The sequence below is a fragment of the Astyanax mexicanus genome, chromosome 8 (genome assembly GCF_023375975.1).
Source record: "Astyanax mexicanus isolate ESR-SI-001 chromosome 8, AstMex3_surface, whole genome shotgun sequence".
Lineage (NCBI taxonomy): Eukaryota > Metazoa > Chordata > Actinopteri > Characiformes > Acestrorhamphidae > Astyanax > Astyanax mexicanus.
This window is the reverse complement of record NC_064415.1, coordinates 14,828,466-14,856,201: the sequence shown is the minus strand read 5'-3', so window position 1 is coordinate 14,856,201 and position 27,736 is coordinate 14,828,466. Positions and strand designations below refer to the sequence as shown.

The 27,736-nt window shown below is 38.4% G+C and overlaps 1 protein-coding gene across 1 annotated transcript in view; it reads left to right on the top strand.

Moving 5' to 3' along the window:
• Positions 1-27,736, top strand: part of dnah2 (dynein, axonemal, heavy chain 2) — a 210,302-nt gene that overhangs the window by 149,627 nt on the left and 32,939 nt on the right. The window contains exons 48-68 of the mRNA XM_049482490.1: positions 361-452; positions 1,881-2,079; positions 4,223-4,447; positions 4,932-5,036; positions 7,682-7,870; positions 8,075-8,160; positions 8,287-8,417; positions 8,589-8,738; positions 10,642-10,809; positions 11,656-11,816; positions 11,935-12,074; positions 16,269-16,401; positions 21,352-21,491; positions 21,667-21,877; positions 22,506-22,622; positions 23,349-23,490; positions 23,873-24,042; positions 24,256-24,372; positions 25,903-26,067; positions 27,013-27,138; positions 27,271-27,419. Of these exons, the coding sequence (XP_049338447.1) occupies positions 361-452; positions 1,881-2,079; positions 4,223-4,447; positions 4,932-5,036; positions 7,682-7,870; positions 8,075-8,160; positions 8,287-8,417; positions 8,589-8,738; positions 10,642-10,809; positions 11,656-11,816; positions 11,935-12,074; positions 16,269-16,401; positions 21,352-21,491; positions 21,667-21,877; positions 22,506-22,622; positions 23,349-23,490; positions 23,873-24,042; positions 24,256-24,372; positions 25,903-26,067; positions 27,013-27,138; positions 27,271-27,419 (3,116 nt within the window). The remainder of the gene's footprint in view (positions 1-360; positions 453-1,880; positions 2,080-4,222; positions 4,448-4,931; positions 5,037-7,681; positions 7,871-8,074; positions 8,161-8,286; positions 8,418-8,588; positions 8,739-10,641; positions 10,810-11,655; positions 11,817-11,934; positions 12,075-16,268; positions 16,402-21,351; positions 21,492-21,666; positions 21,878-22,505; positions 22,623-23,348; positions 23,491-23,872; positions 24,043-24,255; positions 24,373-25,902; positions 26,068-27,012; positions 27,139-27,270; positions 27,420-27,736) is intronic.

The window sequence follows — 27,736 nt, the reverse complement described above, 5'->3', positions numbered from 1 at the left end:
CGACTACACACCCTCACTACAATTCCCAGAATACATTACGTTTCTCAGCATTAACCACCCTACTTTACCAACAAGTGTAAACGTCTTTCTTGTGCATCCTTTTAACACGTCCAACAAAAAAGTAACGCACAGTGACATGGATAAGTAACTTTAATCTGATTACTGGATTGGAAATACTAACATGTTAGATTGCTTGTTACTTAACAAACGGTAAGATTAGAGTAATGCGTTACTAAGTAAGTATGCAGGGTCATCTTTACTTGACTGTGTCTTGCATGTATGTATGTAGTATAATACAGTATTCACAGTTCTCAGAAATCCCTGAAGTAAACATTGTCTTTGTATATTATTCCTTATCAGGACACAATCTATGAATATTACGTGGACACTAAGAACAAAACGTGGGCATCATTCGAGGACAAGCTGCCCAAAGGCTGGCGATATCCCTCCAAGTGAGTAGGTTCTGTGTGTGAATGCAGTGCCAACCACCCGCACATTCCCTTAGAGGCCTTCTGGCTGGGACCTGGCCAGCCTTCTGCTCTATTCATATACTCTATTTCATCATTTCTTATTCTTTATCACTCACTCTATCTTTATCTCTCTCCCTTTATGTCTCTCACTCCCCCATTTTTCACGTCTTTCTGTCTTTTCCCCTTCACCGCCCTCTGTCCTTTTGGCTCTTCGCTCTCTGGCCAACTCTTTGTCCGCTGTCCATTTTTTTTAAAAGAACTGGGTCTTTTTTTATCTCTGCACTTATTCTTGCTGTCTTATTATATCTTTCAATTTTCAGTCTCTCAATCTAGACTTTTTCACCTCCATTGCCCTGGTCTGCTTTAGTCCACTTTCTTTTTGAGAGACCCATTTTCTCTTGGCACCATTTCTCCCTCCTTTTCCCTCATTTTTGGCACCTATTTTCTTGACTTTCCGTACTCTCTTAAATTTCGTCCCTCTCAGATGTCCCACTTGTTCATGTACTCTCCCTGTCTATTCCTTTAAATTATGCTTGGACTTTCCATTGCCCCATGTCACCCAATCTAAGTGGTCCAGGCTCCCTTTATCTAGTGCCTTCGCCAAGTTAGAAATCAGTATGGCAAAAATTAAATTAGACAAAGAAAAAACAAGAAAAACTTGAACAAAATAAATGTTCTAAATGACAATATTTTTTTTTGGGGGGGGGGGGATTTGGGAGAAATGTAGTTTATAGAATAAAACAACAATGTTTGTTTTACTCAAACTTATGCCTATAAATAGCTAAATCGGAGAAACTGATTCAGACACTGAAGTGGTCTCTTAATTTTTAGAGCTATATATATATATATATATATATATATATGTATATATATATATATATATATATTTCAGTGTCTGAATCAGTTTCTCCGATTTAGCATATATATATATATAAACTATAACCATAAGTACCACACCAATCACCTGCTAATGCAGTAACTGTTTTTTAGGATGCAATGCAATTTTCTTGTTCCTCTAGGTGCTTTAAAATCTTTACAGATGCTCATTTTTGAACATCATTGTTTGAGATAATCTTTTGTAAACTAAATATATCTCTATTTTTTATTATAAAAAAACTGTATGTGATTCATGCTAGAAATAGCTAGCATCATTAATCTGTCCACATAACATAATTTAAAATGTTGCCTTTGTTGTATTTGTGTTTGTCTGTTTTGTTTTTGTTAGATAAGCATTATTAATTCTCTTGATAAACAAGGCTTTCTGCTTTCTTGCTCTGTCATTAAAGCCAAGCTACTTTAACTGTACTTGCAGTTCTTTGGATGTTCTCCTGGTATCTATTGATAGATGGGTTGTCTCTGTGCTCATCTCTCTGTTATTCAGCCGTCTCTCTCTCTGCTGTCTCTCTGCAGTGCTCCATTCTACAAGATCATGGTTCCCACTGTGGACACAGTGCGCTATCATTTCCTGGTGAATTCTCTGGTGTGTGGCCAGTACCCGGTGCTGCTGACCGGTCCTGTGGGCACTGGGAAGACTTCAGTGGCTCAGAGTGTCCTACAGGGCCTGGATCCAGCCAAGTGGACCATGCTCACCATCAACATGTCCTCTCAGGTACCAGCTGACAGGACAAATGTTTCAAAGCACCTCTGTTTTAGACAGGCTAAAAGATTAACTGCTCATTTATTCATTCTTTTGTCATTTATCAAATTAGTAACTGATAACACAGAGATCAGCTAGTTATACTGTGAAAAAGCTATACTGTGAACATGTACTCATTGGAGAATTTCTAATGCTTACTGTGAGTTCTGTGCAACTTCAATGGAGCTAAAAGCTTAAAAGTACGTGACTACAAAATTAATAAATAATAATTAAATGTTAAATGTGTCCAGCCTGACCAGCCATGCTTTAGATGGAAATGAAGAATTACGTTATAATAAATCGGCATCCCTGTATTGCAAAAATGTGGTGAAAAATCTTAAGGCAGATATGTGTCTAAATGGTTGTAGACACTTTTTCTAGTAAATGCATTTAGCTGCTTATAAGTTGCATCGTTCTTGTCGCAATCAAAGGCTTCGTTCACATTACAAGCCACATTTCTTAAATCAGATTTTTGCTCCGATCTTGACTGTTCACATTCCCAAATGTAAGTAACCTGTATCTGTGTGTAATGTGAACAAATCTGTCCCTGAAACACCTCACATGCGCACATTGATACGTGTATAAACATCGCCTTTTTCAGCAACAACAAAAAAACTCGTATTTGAGAGACGACTCGTAGCTTTATAAAGGGAAATGGAGGACTTAGCAGCTCAAATGTGGAGCATCTTTTGCTGGAGTGGAGAAACAGCAAACAGCTGGTCAGGCTGCTCAGGTCGAGGAGGTGAAAAAAGACCAGACGGTTTGCTTTTGCTGTTTTTGCAGCTATAGCTGCACAACTGCACCAAGAGATGTGTCCGTACAAGAGAGAAGCACGTAGCGCATGCATTAGAAGAAAAAAGACGCATGAATTCCGATTTGACCGTTCGCATTTATGACGCATGTCCATGGATTGGATATGTATCAGATTTAGGACCAAATGTAAAAGTGAATGAATGAAATCTAATTTAAAAAAAAATGGCATGTTCACACATGCATTAAAATATCAGAATTGAGCCACGCTAAGCAAAAAAATCAGATTTGAGTCACTTCAGCCTGGTAATGTGAACGTAACCAAATTCTCACAGCAATTCTTCAAACTCTAGTTTAAAGCCTTCTCTGGATTACAGAGAGACTGACACTTGACTATTACATACATACATTTTTAATACCCTTGATTTTGGAAGAATACATGGGATACATAAGCCCCAAAACTTTTGTGCATATAGTGTAGCTTAATAAACTTTGTAAAAAGGTAACTGAACAAAATTCTTTCACATTTAGTAGTGAAAATGGTATTTAATGGTATTAAAAAGCGCACAAAAGGTACGTATGTGCCAGTCGGAGGGAAGAAGATGCTGGCTTTCCTGGATGATCTGAACATGCCCGCAGTGGACGACTTTGGCTCTCAGACTCCTCTTGAGCTGATTCGGCTCTGGATTGATTACGGCTTCTGGTACGACCGGCAAATGAAAATGGTATTAATGAAGGATATTTAAAAATATAACATCTAAATTTGGTATATATGTGTATACTGTTGATATTGTATGTAAGAAATAAATTAATAAATTGTATTAAAGATGCCACATATTCCAAAAATACCACACAAACCACATAAACTCCAAGACCGACCATATCGTCCTCTATATCAGGACTTTTCCTGTCTCCAATCACACATCAAACACACTCAGTCTGACGCACTCAGATACTCAGTTTTAAGCTGTGTCATTTTGACTCCGAGATGGACCTGTAGATCCGGCTAGCAGCGTATGTAAAATTGGGCTCCTCCGCACTCAAACCTGTATTACTGTCCTCCACTCCAGAAGGTGCAATTAGCTGAGTCAGCTGCTGTTTTCATCCTGAGCTGAAATGAACAGCACTTACTGCGGCCTGCAAGCTGGAAGCACTCCCTATCATCACTACCATCTTCATCAGTCTGAGCTATTATCATCATTCATCATCATTATAAAGCCTACCCTTATGCGCATTTTCTCTGCTCAGCTCCTGGTGCTCTCTCACTTATTCTCCTATTTGTTCCTTTTAAAATCATGTTTTTGTTGTTGTTGTTGTTGCTGCTTTTCACATTCTCCTGTTTTTCTCTCGTGCCTTACTTTCTCAGACCACCTCAAACAATGTTCAGGCCATTATAGAGTCTCGAGTGGAGAAGCGCACAAAAGGTACGTACGTGCCAGTCGGAGGGAAGAAGATGCTGGCTTTCCTGGATGATCTGAACATGCCCGCAGTGGACGACTTTGGCTCTCAGCCTCCTCTGGAGCTGCTTCGGCTCTGGATTGATTACGGCTTCTGGTACGACCGGCAGAAGCAGACCCTAAAGTGTGTCAAGGTAAGAGAGTACAGACTGTACCTCAGTGGATGTAGATCCACTTTATGGACCAATTTATTGGAACACCTAGATTAATATCTAATTGTCCCTCCACCCTTTGCTGTTATATAGCATCAGGTTTGGAACTCTGCCGATGGGGCATCAGCACAATGGTAGTATCCTATAACATTACCATGCTGGAATTCAGTGAGATCTTTTGTGGCAGTGGGACTGAATAAAACACATTTATACCTTTGTCCAATGAATGTATGCTTATGTATAAATTGCTTAATCTTTGTTCATCTGTTTGCTCTTAAAGTTACATTTCTTTTAAAGAAAAATATCTCCATCATCTTTAAGCTGTTAAATATTTGGTTGAAGATGAAGTGGAAAGCTGGCACAGCAATGGAATTCAGCTGAGGATCCTCCAGACTTGGACTGCGAAGGATTGTTATGAAATAAGTGTCCTAATTCACATGTGTTCTTTTTCTCCTTGCTTTCTTAGGACATGTTCCTGCTTGCTTCAATGGGGCCTCCTGGTGGAGGGAGGACTCACATATCAGGCCGCCTGCAGAGTCGCTTCAATCTCATCAACATGACGTTCCCTGCGGTGAGTGGGCCACAGCATGAAGCTCCACACTGATCTCCAGAGAGAGCGCCAATTCAATATCTGTTCCACTGCAATCTAAGGAGTTTGTTCTTGCATAAAAAGAAAGGGCTTGTCCATTTGTTCCCATTCATCCAAAAACCGTGCCCATTTCCCCCATTAATCCAAATGTAAGAGACATTAACATGTGTAAAATGTATTGTAATTGAGTCCTAGTGTCCTAGCCCCTGCTGCTCCTTTGTTGCCATCTTGTTCTTCTCATTATCATTCTCCATGTCGCCCGCTCTGGCAGAATTACAATGAAGATGATGATAATGATAAGAGTAGCAACACTGGAGGCTCTCTGATTTGGCAGAATGCATAAAAAGCCTCCTGCCCGACTGATTGGTGCTCAGTGCTGATTTTCCTCTTGCAATCTGAATCCCTGCAATCTGCCCCCCCTGCCCACTCCTACCCTCAAACAACATGTCCTGTTTAACATGTATTTCCATCTACACTTCTCCAGATTGTCCCTCTGGCTTAGTGATCCCCATTTTATCTTGCTACCTGTTTTTTAGTTATTTCACATTATGTAGGGATACTGAGTTGCAGCTGTTTAGGTACGCCCGATTTGTTCCTACACTCGTAGGTCATTATATCAGGTACAAACTACAGTATATACAGCATGTGCATTTTGTAATCATTGTGGCTTGTTTGACCTTATTGTTTAGGTGTTTGTCTTCAGACTACAGTAATCACAACATTTGAAGTATGGTTTAAAAATGTAATTTACAAAATGCATTGACTGTTTATACATTAGGAAAATATGCTGTTAAGATGTTAAATATTCTGCCTGTTTTCTGTCTAAAAGCATGAGTGCATAGTGTTTTTTAAACAAAATAAATGAGTTTTTATTGTAAACCCAAGGTAATTTATTTGTATTCAAACTTTTACACACAAGATATGTTTTGGTGTGACCATGCCCGCAAATAGTTTCATTTGCCACACTGATGGTTTGGGGATTTAAAGTACAATTTAAGACATATGAATTAGATTTACATTCCTTATGTTTGGGCATTTCAAACGATTGCATAATGGGCGTGTCTTCCCTCTACCGTTAATTATTTAACTAAAGCAGATTTTTTTCAGGGTAATAGCCATAACCTGTACTAGATTACTGTACTAGAATTTTTGGGCCAAATTCTCCCTACCTGATGCCAGTGGTCAAGATACAATCTGTAACAAGATCCCTGAGTTTTGTTTTTTTCAGTATTTCAATGCATTTTTAAGTTCTAAATGATGCAATCTCTTTTATGTCATTTTTGTCACTGTATCTGATTCTACTCTCCTGAAAATGAGGGCGCTTCAAATAATTATTTGAAAAATGCCTTATTTTAGCAACATGTGGTTTCACAACAAAACTATGATATTTGGAAAACGGTACTAGGGCACCTTCTTATCTTATTTCCCAAAATCATCCCAAATAGTATGGATTGAGCACCATCATTCCAGAAAACACAGTTGTTGAACTGTGATCTCTGGAATGTTGGTGCTCAATCAATACTATATGCTTTATAGTTCAGTGCTTGGGAGGCTTTATCTCCTTCTCCTCTGTCCCATTTCTGGCTTTAGATTTAGTGCAAGTAGGTTCATTCTAGTACTATTCTATTGGCAACACTTTTTAAAAGACACTAGAGAGCAATGTGTGAAACTTAAAATAGCATTTAATAAATACATTCATTAAAAGGAGTATCCACAAACATATGGACATGCAGGGTATGTTTGTAATAGGGGTGTATGTGTGTGATGAATCTTTCAGTTAATAAAGGAAGTTAATAAAGCTTCTGTAGACCTTTCAGGTGCTCTTTAAACATGGTTATTTGTAGAACCAAAAGTTGTTCTTCTGTGACAATATTCCAAAAACCTTTTGTAGCAGCTACAGCTCTGGAAAAAAAGAGACCACTTCAATTTCTAAATCAGTTTCTCTGATTTTGCTATTTATAGGTATATGTTTGAGTAAAATAAACATTGTTGTTTTATTCTATAAACTACGGACAACATTTGTCCCAAATTCCAAATAAAATATTGTCATTTAAAGCATTTATTTGTAGAAAATGAAAGTGCAAAGAGCCTTTAGACCTCAAATAATGCAAAGAAAACAAGTTCATATTCATAAAGGTTTAAGAATTCAGAAATCAATATTTGGTGGTCACAGTTTTCATGCATCTTGGCATGTTTTACCCCACCAGTCTTACACACTGCTTTTGGATAACTTAATGCCAGCAGTTCAGCTTGGTTTGATGGTTTGTGATCATCCATCTTCTGATTATATTCCAGATGTTTTCAATTTGGTAAACTCATAATTTTAAGTGGTCTCTTATTTTTTTCAGAGCTGTATGTCGCTGAAGAGTGAATGCTGAAAATAGGCTTAACACTAAACATACTATTTGTTTTGATGGAGGTCCATTTCTATTAATGGATAAGGTAGAGAATAGCTGGCAAACTATAGAACAACAGATGGTCCACTTATCAATTATATACGTGTGGCACAGCTACTGTATATGGCAAGTGTTCTGATAAAATGACCAGTGGGTATAGGTACGCTGGCAGTCAGTGGCAGTGTCTGTTTTCAGCACTCACCTTTTTTTTCTCCACTTGTCTTTCTGTAGGAGTCTCAGATAAAGCATATCTTTGGTACAATGATAAACCAGAAACTACAGGAGTTTCAGGAGGAGGTGAAGCCCATAGGAAGCGTTCTGACTCAGGCAACGCTGGAGCTGTACTATGCCATTAGCGCCCGCTTTTTACCCACTCCTGCCAAAATACACTACCTCTTCAACCTCAGAGACATCTCCAAGGTATAGGATACATACACACACAAACACACTCAGTACAAATACAGGCAGCCATCAATTTATTTGAATTATTTCACGAGTATAGAGTTGGTCAGTTTCAGCTTTCTTCTTTGATTTTGGTGCACTGTGGTCCTTTCTCTTCTCTATCTGTTGAACCTTTTTTGTCATTCTCTTTCTTTTATTCCGCCTCCCACTCTTTCTCTGCAGGTGTTCCAAGGTCTACTACGCTCTCACAGGGACTTCCATGACACCAAACAGAGCATCACACGCCTTTGGATTCATGAGTGCTTCAGGTGATTATGGCAGGATGACACCCGCACCCGCACATGCACACATACACTATGCACAAAAAACACAAATGCACACACAAGCACTTGTGTGGGAGCACTAAGCTGACTTCTCTTTGTATCTGGGTGAAGGGTTTTCTCAGACCGGCTGGTGGACCAGGCAGATACGGAGGCGTTTGTGGCACTGTTGGCTGAGAAACTGGGCTCCCTCTTTGATCTCACCTACCATAACATCTGTCCCAATAAACAGCAACCTATATTTGGTATATTTGGAAAGCGCTTATGTTTAAATAATTGAATCATTATAATGTATTTAGTATTTCTATATATTATTCTATATATTAAAGTTATATTGCAAAATATCTGCAGTACATCATGTTCAATTCTATGTCAATATTGTTAATCTTATTTTAGTTGTGTTTCCTGAATTTTAGGAGACTTTCTGAAAGAGCCACATGTGTATGAGGACTTGCTGGACTTTAAAGCTCTGAAGGGCTTCATGGAGTCCCAGCTGGAGGACTACAACCTCACACCTGGAGTTGTTCCAATGAGCCTGGTGCTTTTCAGAGATGCTATTGAGCACGGTCAGCTCACAGCTGTGACACATTTTCCATCATCCAGAACACAAATGCACACGTATTCTGCAGTCCAGTACATGCTTGCAGTGCAGCATCTTTTTAATTTTCACTCAGATTTTAACATTAAAAAATGTGCTTTATATTTTATAATACAGTATAACAGACCTCACTTATCATTACCTTCCGCTTGATTTGATACTGCCTTGAATATGTATAAAACAATGTAAATCTCACTGATCACATACTTTTATACATTCTTTACTTTGGCATGAATGTTAAACTGTACGTCCACTAAAGGGAAGCTCAGAATTTCTCATTTTTTACATTTATAACAGCAATAGACATATGGTAATGGTGGAAATGGCAGTGTAACCAAAGTTGTAAGGTTTTTTTTAAGCGTATTAATTTAGTGCTAGTATAAAAAGTAAAGCACTGGATATGATGGCTGGTTAAACAGTGCATTTCTTTAATCATTTTGTTTCTAAGCAGCCATAATTGAAGAGTAAAGATATGGAGCCCTATCGTACACCCTGTGCAAGGCATGTTTCAATGCTTATTTCTATCTTACACCCCCTCAACAGTCTATTTTCACTCCTTTTCACTGCCTACACTGTTAAAATAGCATCAGAGTTTAGGAATAAATCTACGCTGATGGGCGTGGTGGTCTGGAAAATTTCTGGCTTGTTTCTATTTTGACGGCAGAAAACACAGGTGCTCCACTGACTGAAATGAACCTAGACAGTCTATAATCCATTCAGTCTGTACAGTCTATAGTCCATTCCTATAGGTGCCCCTAGTGCGTGTACACACCCACTCGTTAACCACACAGATGCAAAAAGGAATATCCCTCAACAGTATACAGAATAAAGAATAAAATAACATTTCTGTTCCCTTAAATAAGCTTCTGTAGTATCTTTAGAGCATGCACGCGCAGATCAGTATCCTCTGCTGTGACGCATAAAGCATTGCACTGTTAAGATACGAACATGCCAAAGTCAGAGCTCACCTGTCTCTTAAAGGGAAAGGCAAGTGGCACACTGATTGGTTTATTTCACGTTATGCCCAAAACACAACCATGATTAATTAAGAAACTTTTTTTACATTTAAAGCAAGTCCTCACAAAACCAAAGACACAAGTGCCTGAAAGAAAAGTGACTCACAGTCAAAAAAACTAGTTCCATGTTAACTGCTTTGTTACCTTCTGAGAATGCTCCTCACTGTGTCAGGATGTGAATAATATACTATAATATAATATAATACTATACTATAATGGTGCCTAAAGAATATGCACTGCTGGAACACTGCTGTAAAAACAAAGGATTAGAGCTAGTTCCAGTCTTCATTAAAATACGCATGAATAGACCCCCTACTACTGATCAATGAAACACAGTCCCCAACCTACAAGCAAGAACCTGAACCTTAGCTATGTTATGAATTACATTAAAAGTATAACAATATGGAGCCAAACTACACTGCAGCTTCCTCACAGCAGTGCAAAATAATCTTAGAATCCCCTGCTACTATGAGTAATTACTCCTCCCCTCTATAGCGAATGCAATTACATTACTAAACCCATAGGAGGGTAAACAATTATGCATCCTCTCCCACAACACACACACACACACACTCAAATTATTGTGCCACTGAATCAAGCTGTATATCAGACACTACAATATAACATTCGACACATCGCATACTCAGCTCAGTGCGTACAATTAGCATACAATTAAACAAATCACATGCACTTAACATATTGACACAACACTTTAATATGCGGCACTGATTGATTAGGAAATTAGTCACAGTGTATGTTAACGAGTTCTTGTGTTTTTGTACTAATTATTTGTGCTAGCATGTTTTCGGACAAATGTGTGGCCATATGTGTATTAATGTCTCTTTTCTCCTTCAGTGACGCGGGTGGTGCGTGTGATCAGTCAGCCGAGGGGCAATATGCTTTTGGTGGGGATTGGAGGTTCCGGTAGGCAGAGTCTCTCCAGACTGGCAGCCTACATCTGTGAATACATGGTTTTTCAGGTGGAAGTTACCAAGCAGTACCGCAAGCAGGAGTTTAGAGAGGGTACGTTTCAGTCTTTTATCCAATATGAGTGAAGAAAAAGGTGGTGGAAAAAATGTATTTTCAGCATAACACCCAGCTCTAGTACAGAGACAAATAACAACTCCTATACACAATTGTACACTTTATTACTTTAATACAGAGTACATACAGTTGTATTTACCTAGTAATTCTGTTGTGTGTATGGTGTTAGGGTTAAGGTTTCATGCTACTTAGACAAAAGATGATTACTAGTCTTTGTTACTTACTGATTAATTACTATACTATACTAGTGTATACTTTTAATTACCTTACAGTAGCACAATACACTTTAATTGATTTTTTTAATTAATGTATTACTATTTATTATTTAGAGAATGAGTTCTATTTACTGCATTGTCCATTAAAAACAAACAAGTAAGTAGCATAATAAAAAATGGCAATACAATGCAATAACATTCTCCAGATGAATGGCATACATATAAAAATATGTGATAATGTAATAATTAAATAAATTGTGCTGCAATGAGTTTTCTGTGCATAATTTATGACTTATTTTCACTTATAAAAGCAATAAAACATCAAACAAATCCAGCCCACTGTGTTACCTAAGAGTGTACATCACACATCTCACACATCTGTATTTTTTTTTTTTTGACGAGTTGCGCCACAATGTTTTTGCTCATGCTTTGGTTGCAAGTTTGTGAAGATAATTCATATATAATAAATAGGCTAAATATCTTCCTGCACTATGCAGTTTCTTTCTTGTTTTGTTTTCCTGAATATACATTTTTGCATAACTTTCAGAGCTGATTAAGGTTCCTTTGTCATTTTTTTAACACATCAGTGTAATTGCTGTTCCTCATACAGACATTAAGAAGCTGTATAGGCTGACTGGAGTGGACAACAAGCCCACTGTCTTCCTGTTTAATGACACTCAGATCATAGACGAGTCCTTCTTGGAGGACATCAACAACATCCTCAGCTCAGGAGAGGTGCCCAACCTGTACAAGTCGGATGAGTTCGAGGAGGTTTGTCTGCTACTGATTAGATGTACATAAGTGTATGTGTGTGTGTGTGTGAGTGTGTGTGTGTATGAACGAGTAAGAGAGAGATCATTAACAGTCTTGTTATATTTCATGTGGGCAGGTCCAGAGTGCTCTCTCTGACTCCGCCAGGAAGGAAAATGTTCTTGAGACTGCAGACGCCATGTTTAACTACCTGATTGAGCGTGTGAGAAACAACCTCCACATAGTGCTGTGCATGAGTCCCGTAGGAGAGCCTTTCAGGTACTTACCTCTCACCAACACCTAACTAATGTATTCAGGCAATACTTTAACCCATTAAAATGCCTTGTCCTGTATACGGGCTGCAAGTGTATGTGATACAAAATCCTTTTTTCTGCAGTAAAGTAACTTATTTACATTCTAACAATTTGAGAGTTTGAAAGGACATTTGGAGAATCTGCCTGTTTTCTCTCTACTCCACTTAATAATTCCAGATCAGTAACAGGAATCAAACTCAAAATCTGTATGTTTGAAAATAGATGTAAAAACTATACAACCATAACCAAATTAAAGGTTTGGAGGACATGAACTGTTTGATTTGTATTCAGGAAAATATGGATTTTAAAATGAAGTTTAAGAAATTTTATGATTTTATGATTATATCTTATTAGCAGATTTACCTAAATATCTACAATAGCTTGAATAGAAATCCTCAATATTTAGTGGTGTAATGTCAAGCAGACAATTGACAAAAATCCTGGTCTGTTAAGGGGTTAAACTACAAAATAGACCGAAATCATTATGTACATTGCTCTGTAAAAGTGTAATATATGTGTAGTCATTTTATTATTTTATTAAATTACCGTTATACCAGTGACATAAAATACTCAAAAAATCATAATAATATTGTTTATTGCAATTATTATCATCAAAATTACCGTGATATTATCGTGATATCGTCAAAAAAACTGGTTGTCGGGCTTCGAGTGGTCCAGCGGACTAAGGCACTGCTACTATGATCAGGAGATCGCTGGTTTGAATCCTGTTCATTGCAGCTTGCCTTCAGCTGCTGGAGCCCTGAGAGAGCACAATTGGCCTTGCTCTCTCTCTGGGTTGGTAGATGACGCTCTTTCCCCTCATCACTCCAAAGGGTGATGTCAATCAGCACAAGGCTGCGTCTGTGAGCTGATGTATCAGAACCGTGTCGCTGCGCTTTTCCCAGAGTGCGCTGTGATGCTATTCGGCAATGCTGCATCAGCAACAGTTTGAAAAGAGGCGGAGTCTGACTTCACATGTATCGGAGGAGGCATGAGCTAGTCTTCACCCTCCTGCTGTTGGGGCATCACTAGTAATAAAGAGAAAACTAATGTGAATGGGTTGGGTAATTTGCCTTGTATATTGAGGAAAAATGTGATTAAAAATTAGAAATGCATTTTTTTAAATGCTTGTCGTAACATGCCTACAATTCACTGCAGCCAGATTGGAACCAGAAATTTCACTTTTTATCAAATGTTTGAGATATTTTTTTTTAGGATGTTTCGATATAAATAAGTATGCCAAACTAAAGTTACTATAAACATATTAATAATAAACAGTGTTATCTTAAGGAGATGTTTCTTTGTGGTGCAGCTTGCTAATGGCCATTTTTCACCAAAATGCTATTGTGCTAGGAGCGGAATGTGCTACAAGCATTTAGGCTCCAATATTAATCAATGTAGTCTTTCCCACTGGGTGAGCACGGCATGCAGCACACTGCAGTTACGCACAACTGAAGCTCAGAAACACTATGCGGTTCCATTCGTGATGTGTACAGCACACAACGTTCTAGCAGTTTTTAGCAGCATAGACATAAAAAAATCAGTATTGGAATGTACTGATTATATTGACTAATAAACATATCAACAGACAGCTAGAATACAATGTTGCAATTCTAAACTCATAGTGTTCTAACAATGTTTATTTAATGTTTATACAATGTTTATTTTCCTTGTTTCTTTTGTGTAGAGGATGCCAAAAGATGCTCTGCTCCAATAAACTAAGAATTGTAACTCAAAAAACAGCACCATTAACTAAGAAAACGCATTGTTAACAGAGATCTCATTTGTGTTGCTTTTGGTGTGAAATAATAAGCACCACAGAATGTTCTGGGCAGAGCACTCCTGCCTCTTGTTGTTTGGGTGTGAAATGGGATTAATCACTGGCCATGTCCTGGCAAAATCAGTGGTTTAACTTAAGTGCAAAAGAACAGTCAGTAGGAGGTCATCTGTTTTGGTGATGAAAAGGAACTAGCTGTTGATTTTCTCATCCAACAACATAAAGCTGTCCAGTGCCTATATTTTATCTGTATTTCAAATGAATGTGGTGACGCTTCAGGACAGTTTAGGCACATTCTAATCTTCACGACCCAACTCATAGTGGAACAATAATTGGAAATGCAAAGCTGGTGAGAAATAATGAGTGTAAATATTTATAATATTATGTATAATAAAACCACCTAAGGTGGTTTGTAAATCATTCTTGTGGCCAGATCTTCAGCATGTGCTTTTAACAGTAGTTTGGATATTAAGGGCATTTTTACACTAGCCTTTTTTCTGGACCAAGAGCTTTTTTTTAACAGGTTTGCTTTTGACCATTGAAGCAATACAGGGGACCAATCTTGGGTCCTTTTGAAATCGGTGGTCTGGGGTTTGCTTCAAAAGGACTTGGGTGCAGGTGTGGATTAAAATCTTGTTCGTTGATAAAGGTTGCTTGCTTGGAGGAGTTCCTGCATAGTAAAAAAAGCCACAAATCCCAAAAACAGTGTGTTTATATCTAAGAAATTAATAAAAATTTAAAAAACAGCAAACGGTCATAGCTTTTGTGAAAATGTATACAAAGAGCTTGTGTGGAAACAAAACCAGCAACAATGAGATTCTCCTCCAAACGAGCCAAGAATTGGTAATATACAGACAATATTTTTGTGACAAGTGTGAAAACATCTTTTCACACTTTTTCCTGACCCGGGACTGGTTGCTCTGTAAATTCAGTATGTTTGATCAAGTGTGAAAGATGTAGAGTACCAGTTACTTAAATCAGTGGTCTAAGGTTTGCTTTAAGCGGACTCTGTTCCAGTGTTCAATCTTACACCCAAGATAACACCTCACAACAAAGGTGTGGCCATTCCCAAACTGTCCCCTGAGGTAACACCTCATGCTCATGTACACTCAGTACATACTGAAAGGATTTTTGTCTGTGTAAATGTGGAAATATCAGTGAGACAGTTACACTTTTAGCAGGGGGTTATGTGCTTTTGACAGTGGTGCTCTTTATAAGCTTTATGACCACAGGAACCTGGTTTTCAACACTGGTTGAAAAGACCAGGTCCTGTCACAATGTGCTAATTAGCCTAGCACTTACTGCACAGCATCTAGCACATCACAGAGCCCCACCTGTGATGATGATAACAGTAAAAAACGTTTTGAGCTGTTGGGAGTTTGGTCATGGCTGTAGCTCTCTCATGGAAAGCTAAATTTAGAGAGAGAGAGAGAGAGAGAGACTTTGGAGAGAGCCCTGTGGCCATGTTATTATTTCATTTGTTCTAGGATTTCACAGCACAAAAAAACTCACTCGCTCTGACCGGTTCCTCAGAGACGGCTAGACCTAGCCTTTCAAAAATGAGAGCAATTTTACTGAGCCAGGCATAGAACAACTTCTAGCTCACCTGTCACCCTGAGATCTTCATCAGTAGTCAGTGTGAGTGCCATGACCTTCTTTTCTGATCTTCTCACTACTGACTGTCTTAACCTGGAGTTTATCATCATCAACGGCTCGCATTTTCTCTCGCGCTCACTCACTCACTCACTCACTGCCTCGCTTTCTCTCGCTCTGATGATGCATCTGATAGTTGAGTAGCATACAAATTGTTCTCTAATCAGCCTTTTGCATCCCTTGTCAGTGGAACGAGGTGCTGTGTGTCAGGTGACCCTTGGGCCATACCTAATTAATGCATCTGAATCAAGCTGTGGGCGCACTCTGATTGGCCTTACTTGTAATTGGTGGATTTATTGTCATGGTGGCGCTTTAATGGCCACCATTGGCCCAAAGGGAAGCGTAATTGTCCCTGACAAATCAGCATACGCCCACCTGATGACCTGTGAGTGGAGCTGTGGAGCTCATGGGTAGCTACGTTATGTGTGTGTGTGTGTGTGTGTGTGTGAGAGAGAGAGAGAGAGAGAGAGAGAGAGTGTGTGTGTGTGTGTGTGTGTGTGTGAGTGAGTGAGTGAAAGAAGATGAGTTAAAAAGAGCTAGCCTGACAGCTGTATTAAAAATCATCTCTGACATCTCAGCTTACGTACTGTGGCACTTCTCATCAGCACTGGATACAGTATGCATAGTCTACAGTGTTATGCCCCAGTTTCAGGAGTTTTACTCTACCTTTTTACTCTATGTGTGTGTGTGTGTGTATGTGTGTGTATGTGTGTGTGTGTGTGTGTGTAGGAATCGTATTCGTCAGTACCCAGCACTGGTGAACTGCACCACCTTGGACTGGTTCTCCGAGTGGCCGCAGGATGCTTTGCTTGAGGTGGCCGAGAGGTACCTTGATGGCCTTATACTGGGGAATGTTGAAAAGGTGAGAAACACACACACACACACACAAACACACACACACTCAAACAATAACTGTCAGAACCACTAGAAGTGCTTTGTGAAGCTGAAATGCACACAATTTGTATTTTGATTGGAGCATCTTTTGTTCCAGGCTGAATAGGGAGGTTAATTGGTTTGCTGCATGTTGTGGTCCTTCAGGGCCAGCTCAAACTGAGTGCCTTGTGAATTCTAACATCCGTCTTGTTGCAGATTGCAGAGTAAGGATTTGTGTCTCCCCTCTATACTGTTATGTAAAGCCATTTCCTTAAACCTAGAATTTTTAGATCTAAAAACATGCTTTTATGAGCAGATTTTAATCAAATGGCTTAAAAAAGCCTTTGCTGCAGAATCAGGTAGGCTGTGTAACAGTATGTGCGCAGGGAAGGACATCAAGTATAGACCCCATACTTGTCAGAGTAACAATACTTAACATTGATTTAAAATCCCCCCAAACCATTTAAAATTGTGTCTTTCATTTATTTTAACTTTTGATTAATTACAGACAGAATTATCCATCGTATTCCATAATAGTGTTGTCTTGTCTGATCACCTTATTACATTGGTACCACTTTAAAATAAGGCTCCTTTATTAAGGGTTTATAAATGGTTTTTAAATGAGTCAATAAATAATCATTAATTACATTATAAATACTTTAAAACCATTAATCGGTAGAGTCAACAAATAACTAAAAAGGGAAACAGAGGCCTGTCATTTGCCGAATAGTAATTCCACATTCATTAATACTGTTAATCTTTGTTTTTTTCCATCAGACAGCATTAACATATATTTGAACAACTCTATTACATTAACTATCCAGATTAATGATTTATCCAGTAATCATAATGTGCTGTATACTAACATATTTCATTAGTTTAATTTCAATAGTAAACTGACTTCCTATATTATTTTATTAGATATGTTAATGCTGACTGATGGAAAAGGCAAAGTAAGATAAGCATCCAGGCCACTGTTGCCTGTTGCCCTTTCTATCGTGTTTCTATACATGTGTTGTAACCGCTTATTAATGGTTTTACAACCTAGTTAATAACCATTAATAAACTCCTTTATACAGGAGCCTTATTTTAAAATGCTTTCATTACATTTAATTTAGGGCACAAGCCTAAGCTAAACACCTTTAGATGACACTGCATCAAAAAAACATTCATGAACCTTCATGTAACAATAGCTGATGGAACCACATCTGCAAGGGATTACATGGGCAAACAATGTGAAGCAGTACAATATAGTCATATTCACAAAAGGGATGGGCAATTATACTTTGGAAATGTGTATTACATTAATTTGAATCAGTATTCTAAGCATGCTCGCAGTCCTGATATGTCCCATCTTGTATTTTGTTTTGGAATTTGTTGCAGGCTTAAAATGCAGAAATTGATAAATATAAACAAATAAAATAAAGTTGACCTGGTAAAACATGTAATATCTTGGATTCATGACATCTACAATGAAATAAGTCAAAATCAATGTAAAAAAAAAAGCACTGCATTATTTATTTGCATGTATTGCATTACATGTGTCTATTTAGATTTAGTCTTCAGCAGAGAACTACATTCTGTTCTATGCCATTTTGTTCCACACCTGGAACCCATCCATTCAGTAGAGCCCAAGGCTCAGACTACTTCTATGTACTGATAATATCTCCTTACTGAGAAGAAAGTAGCTATCATTTTTCCACTTTCCCAACAGTACAATGCCAGTCAAGGATCAGGCACCCAATTCAGTGCAAGGTTTTCATAACCTTGAATGCTTGACATTGCTTATAAAGTGTAGTTCAGTACGTCTCAGTCATGGTCAAGTACAGCTACATTGCACATATTATGTGTTTCCTTTTCTAACATGTACCTGATTCAACTTCTTATTACTAAGAATCCCCTCAGCTTGAGTGGGTATTTCTAGAACATACTGCAAAATACAAAACAAAATCAGAGAGTATCAGTTATCAAGTATTAGATACAAAAAAGATATAATAGTAACTTGCCTGGAAAAATGCCTGCATAAGGAAAGTCAGAGGAAACTAAGTAAAAAAAAAATGTTGTTCAACAATAATTAAAAGTAGAGATGGATGATATGGTCCTAAAATAATATCACGATATTTCATATTTCATTTGCGATAACAGAACTCTTTGCGATATGACAAAAACACATAATTAAAAACAGTATTTCAAGAATACACTACTGTAACAAAACAAATTTTAATTTATTATTGCATACAATGTGATATGGCACACCCCTAACTGAGAGATTAAAAAATACAAGAATTTCATCAGATTTATAACAGACGTCAATGATCCAGAATGTCATGATACTAATAATGTACTCCAAATAACTCCAAATATCCAGGATTAAAGTAAAATGAATGATACTGGACAGATATGATCTGTCCAGGGAACAGTTTATATATAATAGGAAATTAGAACAGTTTTTTTTTTTTTTTTTGCTAAAAATAGTACTTTTACGATATTCACAATATTGGAAAAATGTTGGTAATATTAATGCCTACTATCTAATATGACACATAATAGACACCCCTAATGAAAAGACATAGAGAGTAGCCTCCTAACAACTTTACAAGACCCAGAGGACCATCAGGAGACATACAAAATTCAAAGCTTTCATGGTTGAAAAGAATGAGAAAATCAATCTGAAATATTAACAGGTGCCTCTGCTTTCTGCTCTTATCCACTGTGAGAAGATATCTCAATACTGTCAGCCTGAGAAAATGTGAAACTGATCAAAAAAGCCCTTGCTGAGAAAAGGAAGCAAACAAAATAGAGGAATATTTAATCAAATCAAACTGCTGAACCTGCTGGAGTTCTCAGAACAATGGACAGATTACTCCAGAGTCCAGATCTCAACATCACTTTTTCTGAGACTGATGAGGCTTCCGTGCAATTTTCTGTTAGATTTGTTCTTTGTAAACTTTTCTAAGAGTTTCTGCTTGTGCCTGACCCTGGGAAATGAATAACCTATGCTTAAAGCTGCATTATTTTTGGGAATTGGCATTTTTGGCTCCTGGGCTCCCCCTACAGTCTGGAAGCATAATTAATGTTTTCAGATACACCATCAACTTCTGGACAAGCTGGACCTCACACAAACTGAAGGAAGTATGTGGACTGTCACAGTGGCATAATGTTACAAGACTATTACATGAATATGACTTCACTGCTGTTGCGAGTGTTGTTCTGTCCACTTCACCAAAGTTAAAGAGTGCATGTAGCAGCATGTTCAGCATGTTCAGCTCAGAGTAGCAACAACAGGCATGTTACTGTTTCTTGTAGAAATTAGTGGAGCATCAGCAGGATTTGAAGCTGCTATTTTTAAGAAAATAATGCTGCATATTATTACTGTAATGTTTTTTTTTTTTTTTTTTTTGGACAGGAAATTAGATTCATGATGTACGGCCTCTGAGTTCTACAGAGTATTGCATGAAACTGTATGCTTCTAAAACAAACCAATTGAGGCTCTGCATGTGTTAGAACATGCTAATGTCTGTTAGTTACAGCATCCCGGATGGCTCCTCTTGCAACTGCTTGAGAAAAAGTCAAGAGTGCACAAAGCTTCATCATGGGGCTCCAAGTGGCTTAGCAGGTGGCTAAGATGATTACACTATGGCCTGATTGCCGTTATATTAAAACCCGGGTCAAGCTGCTCCTTCAACAGCAACCGGAGCACAAGATAACAGAGTTGGCCATGCTGTCTCTGGGGTGGGTGGTGCTCAGCTGAGCCTCTCAAGTGGGCCCACATTAATTTTACCTGGGTCCCATCATGTCCAGTGTAGAACCTAACGGGCCCCAACTCTGAAATCCATACGTGGAGCCTTCTTTGTTGATCAATACAAAACAAAATGGACATTAAAACAAAAATATGAAAGATATATCTTTGAATAAGATATATCTCACATAACTTATTTCATAAAGTCTTGGTGCTGTATAAATAAAGCAGATTGTTAATATTAGTTGCAACTGCTGCGCCTAGTTGTTCCCCTCTCTAGCTTGTGAGCACACTGTCCCTTGCACTTATTTCAGACCCAACAGAACGGCTGAGTCGCTGAATCACTTGCATTTTAGTTGCAACAATGCAATGTAATATGACAATGACTCAGTCAGGGATATTGATTTCTCAGCTGGCCTGCTGAGCAGTCCAACATTTTCTGTGAAAGAAAATACTAATTAAATAATGTTTATATTATATAAAACACACAGGGTTCAGTTCAGGTCATCCTCCAATGAGTTCTGACAGAGATCAAATCTAGTCTGGGTTCCATCTTTGAGCTTCATAGATAACTGGTTTAATAATGTGTAAAATTGTTAAACTTATAACATTCAAGCAAACAGCATGTTCTTTTCTTCTTTTATTTAAGGTTGGTAAATGCAAAGTCACCTATGGTCAAAGTCCATATTTGAACGCATCCGATTCAAAACCCTAACTCTGGCCTACAAGGCAAAAAACGGACCAGCTCCTTCATACTTGATGGCAATGGTCAAAGCCATTGCTCTTAGAGCTCTTAGATCTTATCAAGAGCTCTTAGATCTTCCAGTACAGCTCGGCTTGAACCTCCATCCCTCAAAACACACGGAAAACAGACATCCAGACTCTTTTCTGTGCTGGCACCAAGGTGGTGGAATGAACTTCCACTGGTTGTCAGAACAGCAGAGTCACTCACGGTCTTCAAACTTTGAAGACCGTTTAGTTTAGAAAAAATATTTTCGAAGAGTTCCTAAACTAATCCAAGGGTTCCTAGGGTTCTAAACATGATCAAGCTCTTGATCCTAGTCTACAAACTAGCTTTGGATATTTAAAGTAACATCGAAGCCCTGTTGTAAGTCGCTCTGGATAAGGGCACCTGCTAAATACCTTTAATGGAAATGAACTGCATTATTAAACCAAATGCATGGTTTTGTTGACCTACAGATCCAGACCAAAGTGGCTCGTATCTTTGTGACCATGCACCAGTCTGTGGCTCAGTTCTCCCAGAGGATGAAGCTTGAGCTGAAGAGGCACAACTACGTCACACCCACCAATTACCTGGAGCTGGTGTCTGGATATAAGAAGTACTTTTCAAACTTCTCTTTACATACTTACTTACTATAACCTTACTGCCCCACCCTCTCATTCTTTTCATTGTGTTTTTTTTTACCTTAGTGTCTTTTTTATTTGACATAAGCTCAGTGCCAAGATCCCATCTCCCTTCTCCCATCTTCTCTCATCATTCTCCCTGTCTGTTAGGTTATTGGCTGAGAAGCGTGCTGAGCTTGGTGAGCAGGTGTCGAAGCTCAGGAACGGCTTATTTAAGATTGATGACACACGCAGTAAAGTGGAGGCCATGTCTGTGGAACTAGAAGATGCCAAGAAGAAAGTGGCCGAAATCCAGAAGCAGTGCGAAGAGTACCTGGTCGTCATTGTGCAGCAGAAGAGAGAGGCAGATGAACAGCAGATGGTGATTGCCTGGCAATACATACATACATACATACATACATATACATATATATGTACATACAACTATATATATACACTCACACACACTATATATGGAACCCCCTTCTAGTGAATTCAACTACATTAGGTTTTCACACAGTTAGTTTAGCTTCGGTAGTATTGCCCATCGAATATAATAGGGCATCATGTCTAAAGTCAGGTGTGGGTTTGAGGGGTTGAAGAACCTCTCTGTTGTCTGTTTTACTGCGCTGTTAGCCAATCAGTATGAATTGCATGTATGAATATTCATGAACAAAAGCCGAAATCCTATAGTTTTTCCCACCCCCACTCCTCCACTGGACTAAAGCACTGTTATACCGGAGAACTTTTTTATTTTATTTTATGGAATGAGACTTTTAAAAACAGGAATAACAATAAGCAGGTGTCCCAATAGAGTTATTCATAATATTCATAAGGAAAAAAAGTATATAAATAAACATATACGCACATGTCTGTTTATTAGCATTGTATACAAAGCAATAAGATGATGCCAGCAGTTATGAACTTAACAAGAATTAGTAGAGTTGTGGTTGATTGTGATGTATTTTTGGTGTTTTTGACTGTATGTGTGTGTGTGTGTGTGTGTGTAGGCTGTGAGTGCACACAGTGAGAAGATTGGAGCAGAGGAGATCAAATGCAAGGCGATGGCTGAAAATGCTCAGAGAGACCTGGATGAAGCCCTACCAGCACTAGAGGAGGCCATGAAGGTCAGCCAGATTTTAACATTATTCCTTATACTCTCTCATAACTTGTAGACTTGTATTTAGGCTAGTTCAGTTATCAGTTATCCACATTTTTTTACTGTAGGTAGTATTTGTGTATTATTAATGCCACTCTAAAACCTGTTATATGGCAACTTAACAGAAAAGGGAAAATTTTATTTATTTCAAAAAGTGAAGAAAAACAGGATATACAAGGTTTTGCATGACAACAGCAAATTATACAGTGCTGTGCAAAGGTTTCAGGCACTTAATTAGAATTAAATTTAAAAAAGAATTAAAACTAAAACACATATTTATTTGCTCAGTAAAACAATAATATTTGAATAAATACAATTATCAAAACATTAATACAAATTACAAAGCTCTTGTCATGGGACTCTAGTCTTATTTATAATTAGGGCATCCAACAATCAGTTTGGCAAATCAATGCCTATTCATGGCTGGGGGCATCCAAGAAATATCAGGAACTAAAATGAACTGATAAATAAAGCAGATACATTTTTATTTATGTTAACCTGCACCTGCTCCTATGTGATATGATATTTTTACAAGCAAAAACTCTCTTATTGCTGAGATAAACAGTTTTACATAATATGCTTAGATGACTAAAAAATCTGCACAGTGCATAAAGGGAGAAAAGATGTGCAATTTGTTCTGCAAGGCATTTAGGGTATTTTCATGTTCATGTTGACGTCCTGTCTTGCTGTGCAGGCCCTGGAATCCCTGAATAAGAAGGATATGACTGAGATCAAATCATATGGCCGGCCGCCAGCTCTGGTAGAGACAGTTATGCAGGCAGTCATGATCCTGAGAGGCTGTGAACCCACCTGGGCTGAAGCTAAGAGACAGCTGGGTGAGTGTATACATATGTAATGGTTTGTCATTGGATAATGGGGAGGACAGGGAGCAAGTTGGACTCCAAACCTCTCAGAATCACATGCATTAAAGGACTTAATTAAATCAGTCCATCATATTGATTGGCTGAGACCTGAAATTTTACCCAGAGGAAAGTCTTGATCGTGACTTTAGAGAGAATGATGGTAAAAGTGATGGAGGTAAGTGAATAGTAATGTATAGCGGGGTGGAAAAAAGGGGACGGGGAGGGAATTAATGTGTTGAAAGTACATCTAAAGATTTAAACACAAACTAATAGATTCCAGAGTGTAGTGAGAGGTGATGAAATTTAAACTGAATTATTTTTAATACTCTTTTTTTCATGTGTGTGTATGTGACAGGTGAATCAAACTTCATTAAGCAGCTGGTGCATTTTGATAAGGACAACATATCAGACCGTGTGCTGAAGAAGATTGGCCAGTACTGCACTCAGCCTGACTTCCAACCAGAGATCATTGGTAGAGTCTCTCTGGCTGCCAAGTCTCTCTGCATGTGGGTCAGAGCCATGGAGGTAGGGTACAGTGTCTAAAGCACACACACAAGTGTATATGTATCGTCATCAGTGCAAACTAAGTATTTTTGGCTTGGCTTGTATACCTGCATTTTAGTTTGCTAGCACTTTGTGCATTTTGAATCTTTTGTGTTTGTTTGTGTGTGCATCTCTCTCTCTCTTTCTCTCTCTCTCTCTCTCTCTCTCTCTCACTCTCTCTCTCCTCTATTTAAGGTCTATGGGCGTATCTATCGAGTGGTGGAGCCGAAGCGTGCTCGGCTGCATGGAGCCATGACTCAACTGGCCGAAAAACAGGCTGCCCTGGCCGAGGCCGAAAACAAACGTCGAGAGGTCAGTTTATCATATTCTGATGTGTGTGTCAAACTACAGATGATCCATAGTGAGAGTGTAAAATCAAAGCAGATAAAACATGTATGTGGATGCCTTTAGGCATGAAAAGTCAGTAGCAGTGCCAATAAATACAAGTTTCAGTGGATTGCTATTGGCTATATAAAGGCGTAACTCAGAAAAGCGAATTTACTTGATTGATCCTTGGCCATAGGTGTGATCAGATAAGTCAGATAAGACATGTTTTGTTCCTGATCTGTGCTTCTTAAGTTTACAGTGAGAGATGCTAGATTATCAATACTAACAGAGGACTTTGATTGTTACTAATCTCATTTGCATAAATACATGTCTAAAAATATCACTAATATGAAACGAAATGCATCCAGACATGAATGTTTCATAGAGACAAATCAATATGGTTGCAAACACAGTAGGATTTACATCACAAAAATAAACTTGCTGAAAGAGCAGAAAGATGGCAGTTGTACAAAAATGTTTCAATTTGAAATAAAAATATAAAATAAGATGGATACATTTTGTACTTCTAATCTTAATTCTCTAGTTTCTCAGAAACAGATTAAGGCTAATTCAAGACTAAAAACAATTGCTGATGATCAGTAATAGGCAAGGCTTGGCTTCATCCATTAAGCACACTCAACCACCAGTCTACAGAAGGAAAACAGAATTCAGCCTCTGCATTTAACCCATCCAGGTTGCTTCTCCAATATTTGTATAGAAAAAGCCTGGGAAAGCAGCCATAAGTGATTTTATTGTATAATTTTAAAGCAGCAGGCAATCTTACATAGCCTACATTCAATTAGTTTTACCGGCTTCAGTGTGTGTGAAGTGCTGCTGCATGGTGACATTCAAGTTTATTGGTATAGTGTCTTAGGTCATTGATGCCTTCCAGGTGGCCGTCCAGGCTGGGGTTCGATTCCCTGCCCAAAGAGTCTGTGGGCAAGACTTCTAACACTGAACGCCGACCTCGGTAATGCCCTAGCCTGCATGTGTGCGGAGATGGTGGAGGCAGAAGGGAAACACAGAGCTTTCTTTTATTTTGAAAGTAAACAGAAGCAGACTCAGCGTTTCAGCTGTTCAAATGAAAATACTGTGACTTTTCAGTCTGGCGGTTTCCTGAGGCTCTCGCTCAGCATCTGGCCGTCTCTCTCCGGTCTCCGGCAGCCTACTGAGAAAAGACAAGGGAATCAATAGGCTGCCAGGAACAACACACAGGTCAAAACTGTAGCTTACTCAGACCACTGCTTTCACTGTAACTGGCTCTCTGTTCTGTAGGTGATGCTTCAATGCACACCTACATCCACACAAACGCTGTAAATCTGTTATCTATGAAATTATAAATATTACATCCATCTCAGCATCGGCTCGTACTCATACTCTACATTAATCAAATTGGATTGGGGCCAAAAAATAGGAGAGAGGAAAAGCCTGGCCAACAGCAAGGATTGAGGAGCTCTGACAGAAAATGTATTTGTTGTGTACGTGTGTATACATTTTTTGTGTGTGTATGTTAAGGTGGAAGAAAAACTGAAACAGTTGAAGAACCAGTACGATGAGAAGTTGAATCAGAAGGAGGACTTGAGGAAGAAGTCAGAGGATATGGAGCTTAAACTGGATCGAGCTGGCAAACTGGTGTCTGGACTGGCTGGAGAGAGAGTACGCTGGGAACAGACTGTAGAGGTACACACCTGTACACACACTCCTATACTAATACTCTACCACATGAGATGAAAAAGTTGAGGCTCTGCTGGGCAAAACGTCTGTTACCTTGAAGAGTAAATTGTGAATTGATCTTTAAAAGGTATAAAACATTTAAGCATTTTTTTTGGAACAGTTTCACAGTGAAAAGCTCCATGTAATTAGTTTTTTTGGGAATTGCTCAGTCATTGTCTTAAAATACCAGGAGACACAAACGTCAAAGTTTTGTAAATACAGAAAGAAAAAAAAACCCTGAAAAATCAGTAAATGTCATGAATATTCATGAGGAAGAGATAAAATCCTGTCGTTCCTCCCCACCCATGCCTCCACCAAAATAAAACAGACGGAAACATAAAATGGCTCACAGGGCATTCACCACCACCACTGCAAAATGTATGAAAAAAAAAAAAAAACATAAAATACACCTTTAATTAATTTCATTTTTTGCATGTCACTGTACACTTACACTATAGTCATTTCTAAACATAACCCAGTTTTTTACTGTATACTCCAGTACATTTGACACAAGATTTGGTTCTGCAAGTAGTGGAAAGCCTTCCCTGGAGAGTAGAGACAGTTACTCCAACAAAAGCAGGACGAACCAATGAATCAATTAGCAGTTGTCCCAATCCTTTTTTACATATAGTATATGTAGTGCATATAGTGTATGTAACCTATCAGAACCTCTAACCTAATTCTGACTATGTGGTTTTAAATTAAACACATTTTTTGTGGATTTTTATTCTGCTACACTATTCAGAAATGCCTATAAAACAAGTTCATTACATTCACACATCTGTATAACAAATATCATTATTTCTGAAACCAAAAGTGGTTAATCTGTGTCCTCATCTGTTTATTAAAAGCAGCAGTTGGGCTCTTCTTTATTTTTAAGAGTGTGCTGATTGTGTTTGTATTGGTGAGTAGAGTTTGGAGAAGGACATGGGCTACCTGGTGGGAGACTGTTTGCTGGCTGCTGCATTTCTCTCCTACATGGGTCCATTCCTCTCCAACTACAGAGAAGAGCTGCTCACAAACATCTGGATGAAACAGGTTTTTATTACTTTCTCTTAGTTTTTCTGAACTTTCTGTACTTTTTGTACTTACCTTTCAAGTTTCTCTTCAATGTTGGAGTCTTTCTTTTGCTCTTCAACTCAGTTTTCCTTCTCTTTCTTTGTCCTATAGTTCAGGGATTTGGAGGTTCCATGCTCTCCAGGCTTCAATTTCGCCACGTTCCTCTCCAAGCCCACAGCGGTGCGCGACTGGAACATCCAGGGCCTCCCATCTGACGCTTTCTCCACCGAGAACGGAGTCATCGTCACCCGTGGCAACCGGTCAGCCCTCACCAGACCATTCTTCTTACTCTGTTTTGACAGACAGCCAGTCCCATAGTGCTAATTAGAATAATGATGATATCTCATGAATAAGGATGACTAATGAATAGTGATAGAGGAGTAATTAGCTAAAGATAATATTAAGCTCTGCAATAGGAATGACCATTTATAGTCCGTTGCTGCTTTCCTATTATTGAGACAAGAACTCACAGACTGAGTATTTCTGAGATTATGGATTATTATGAATTATTTGTGGATAATGTGACAGGCTTTTGCAGTAATCGCTAATAGCTAATGCCTACGCCACTCTCTTTTCT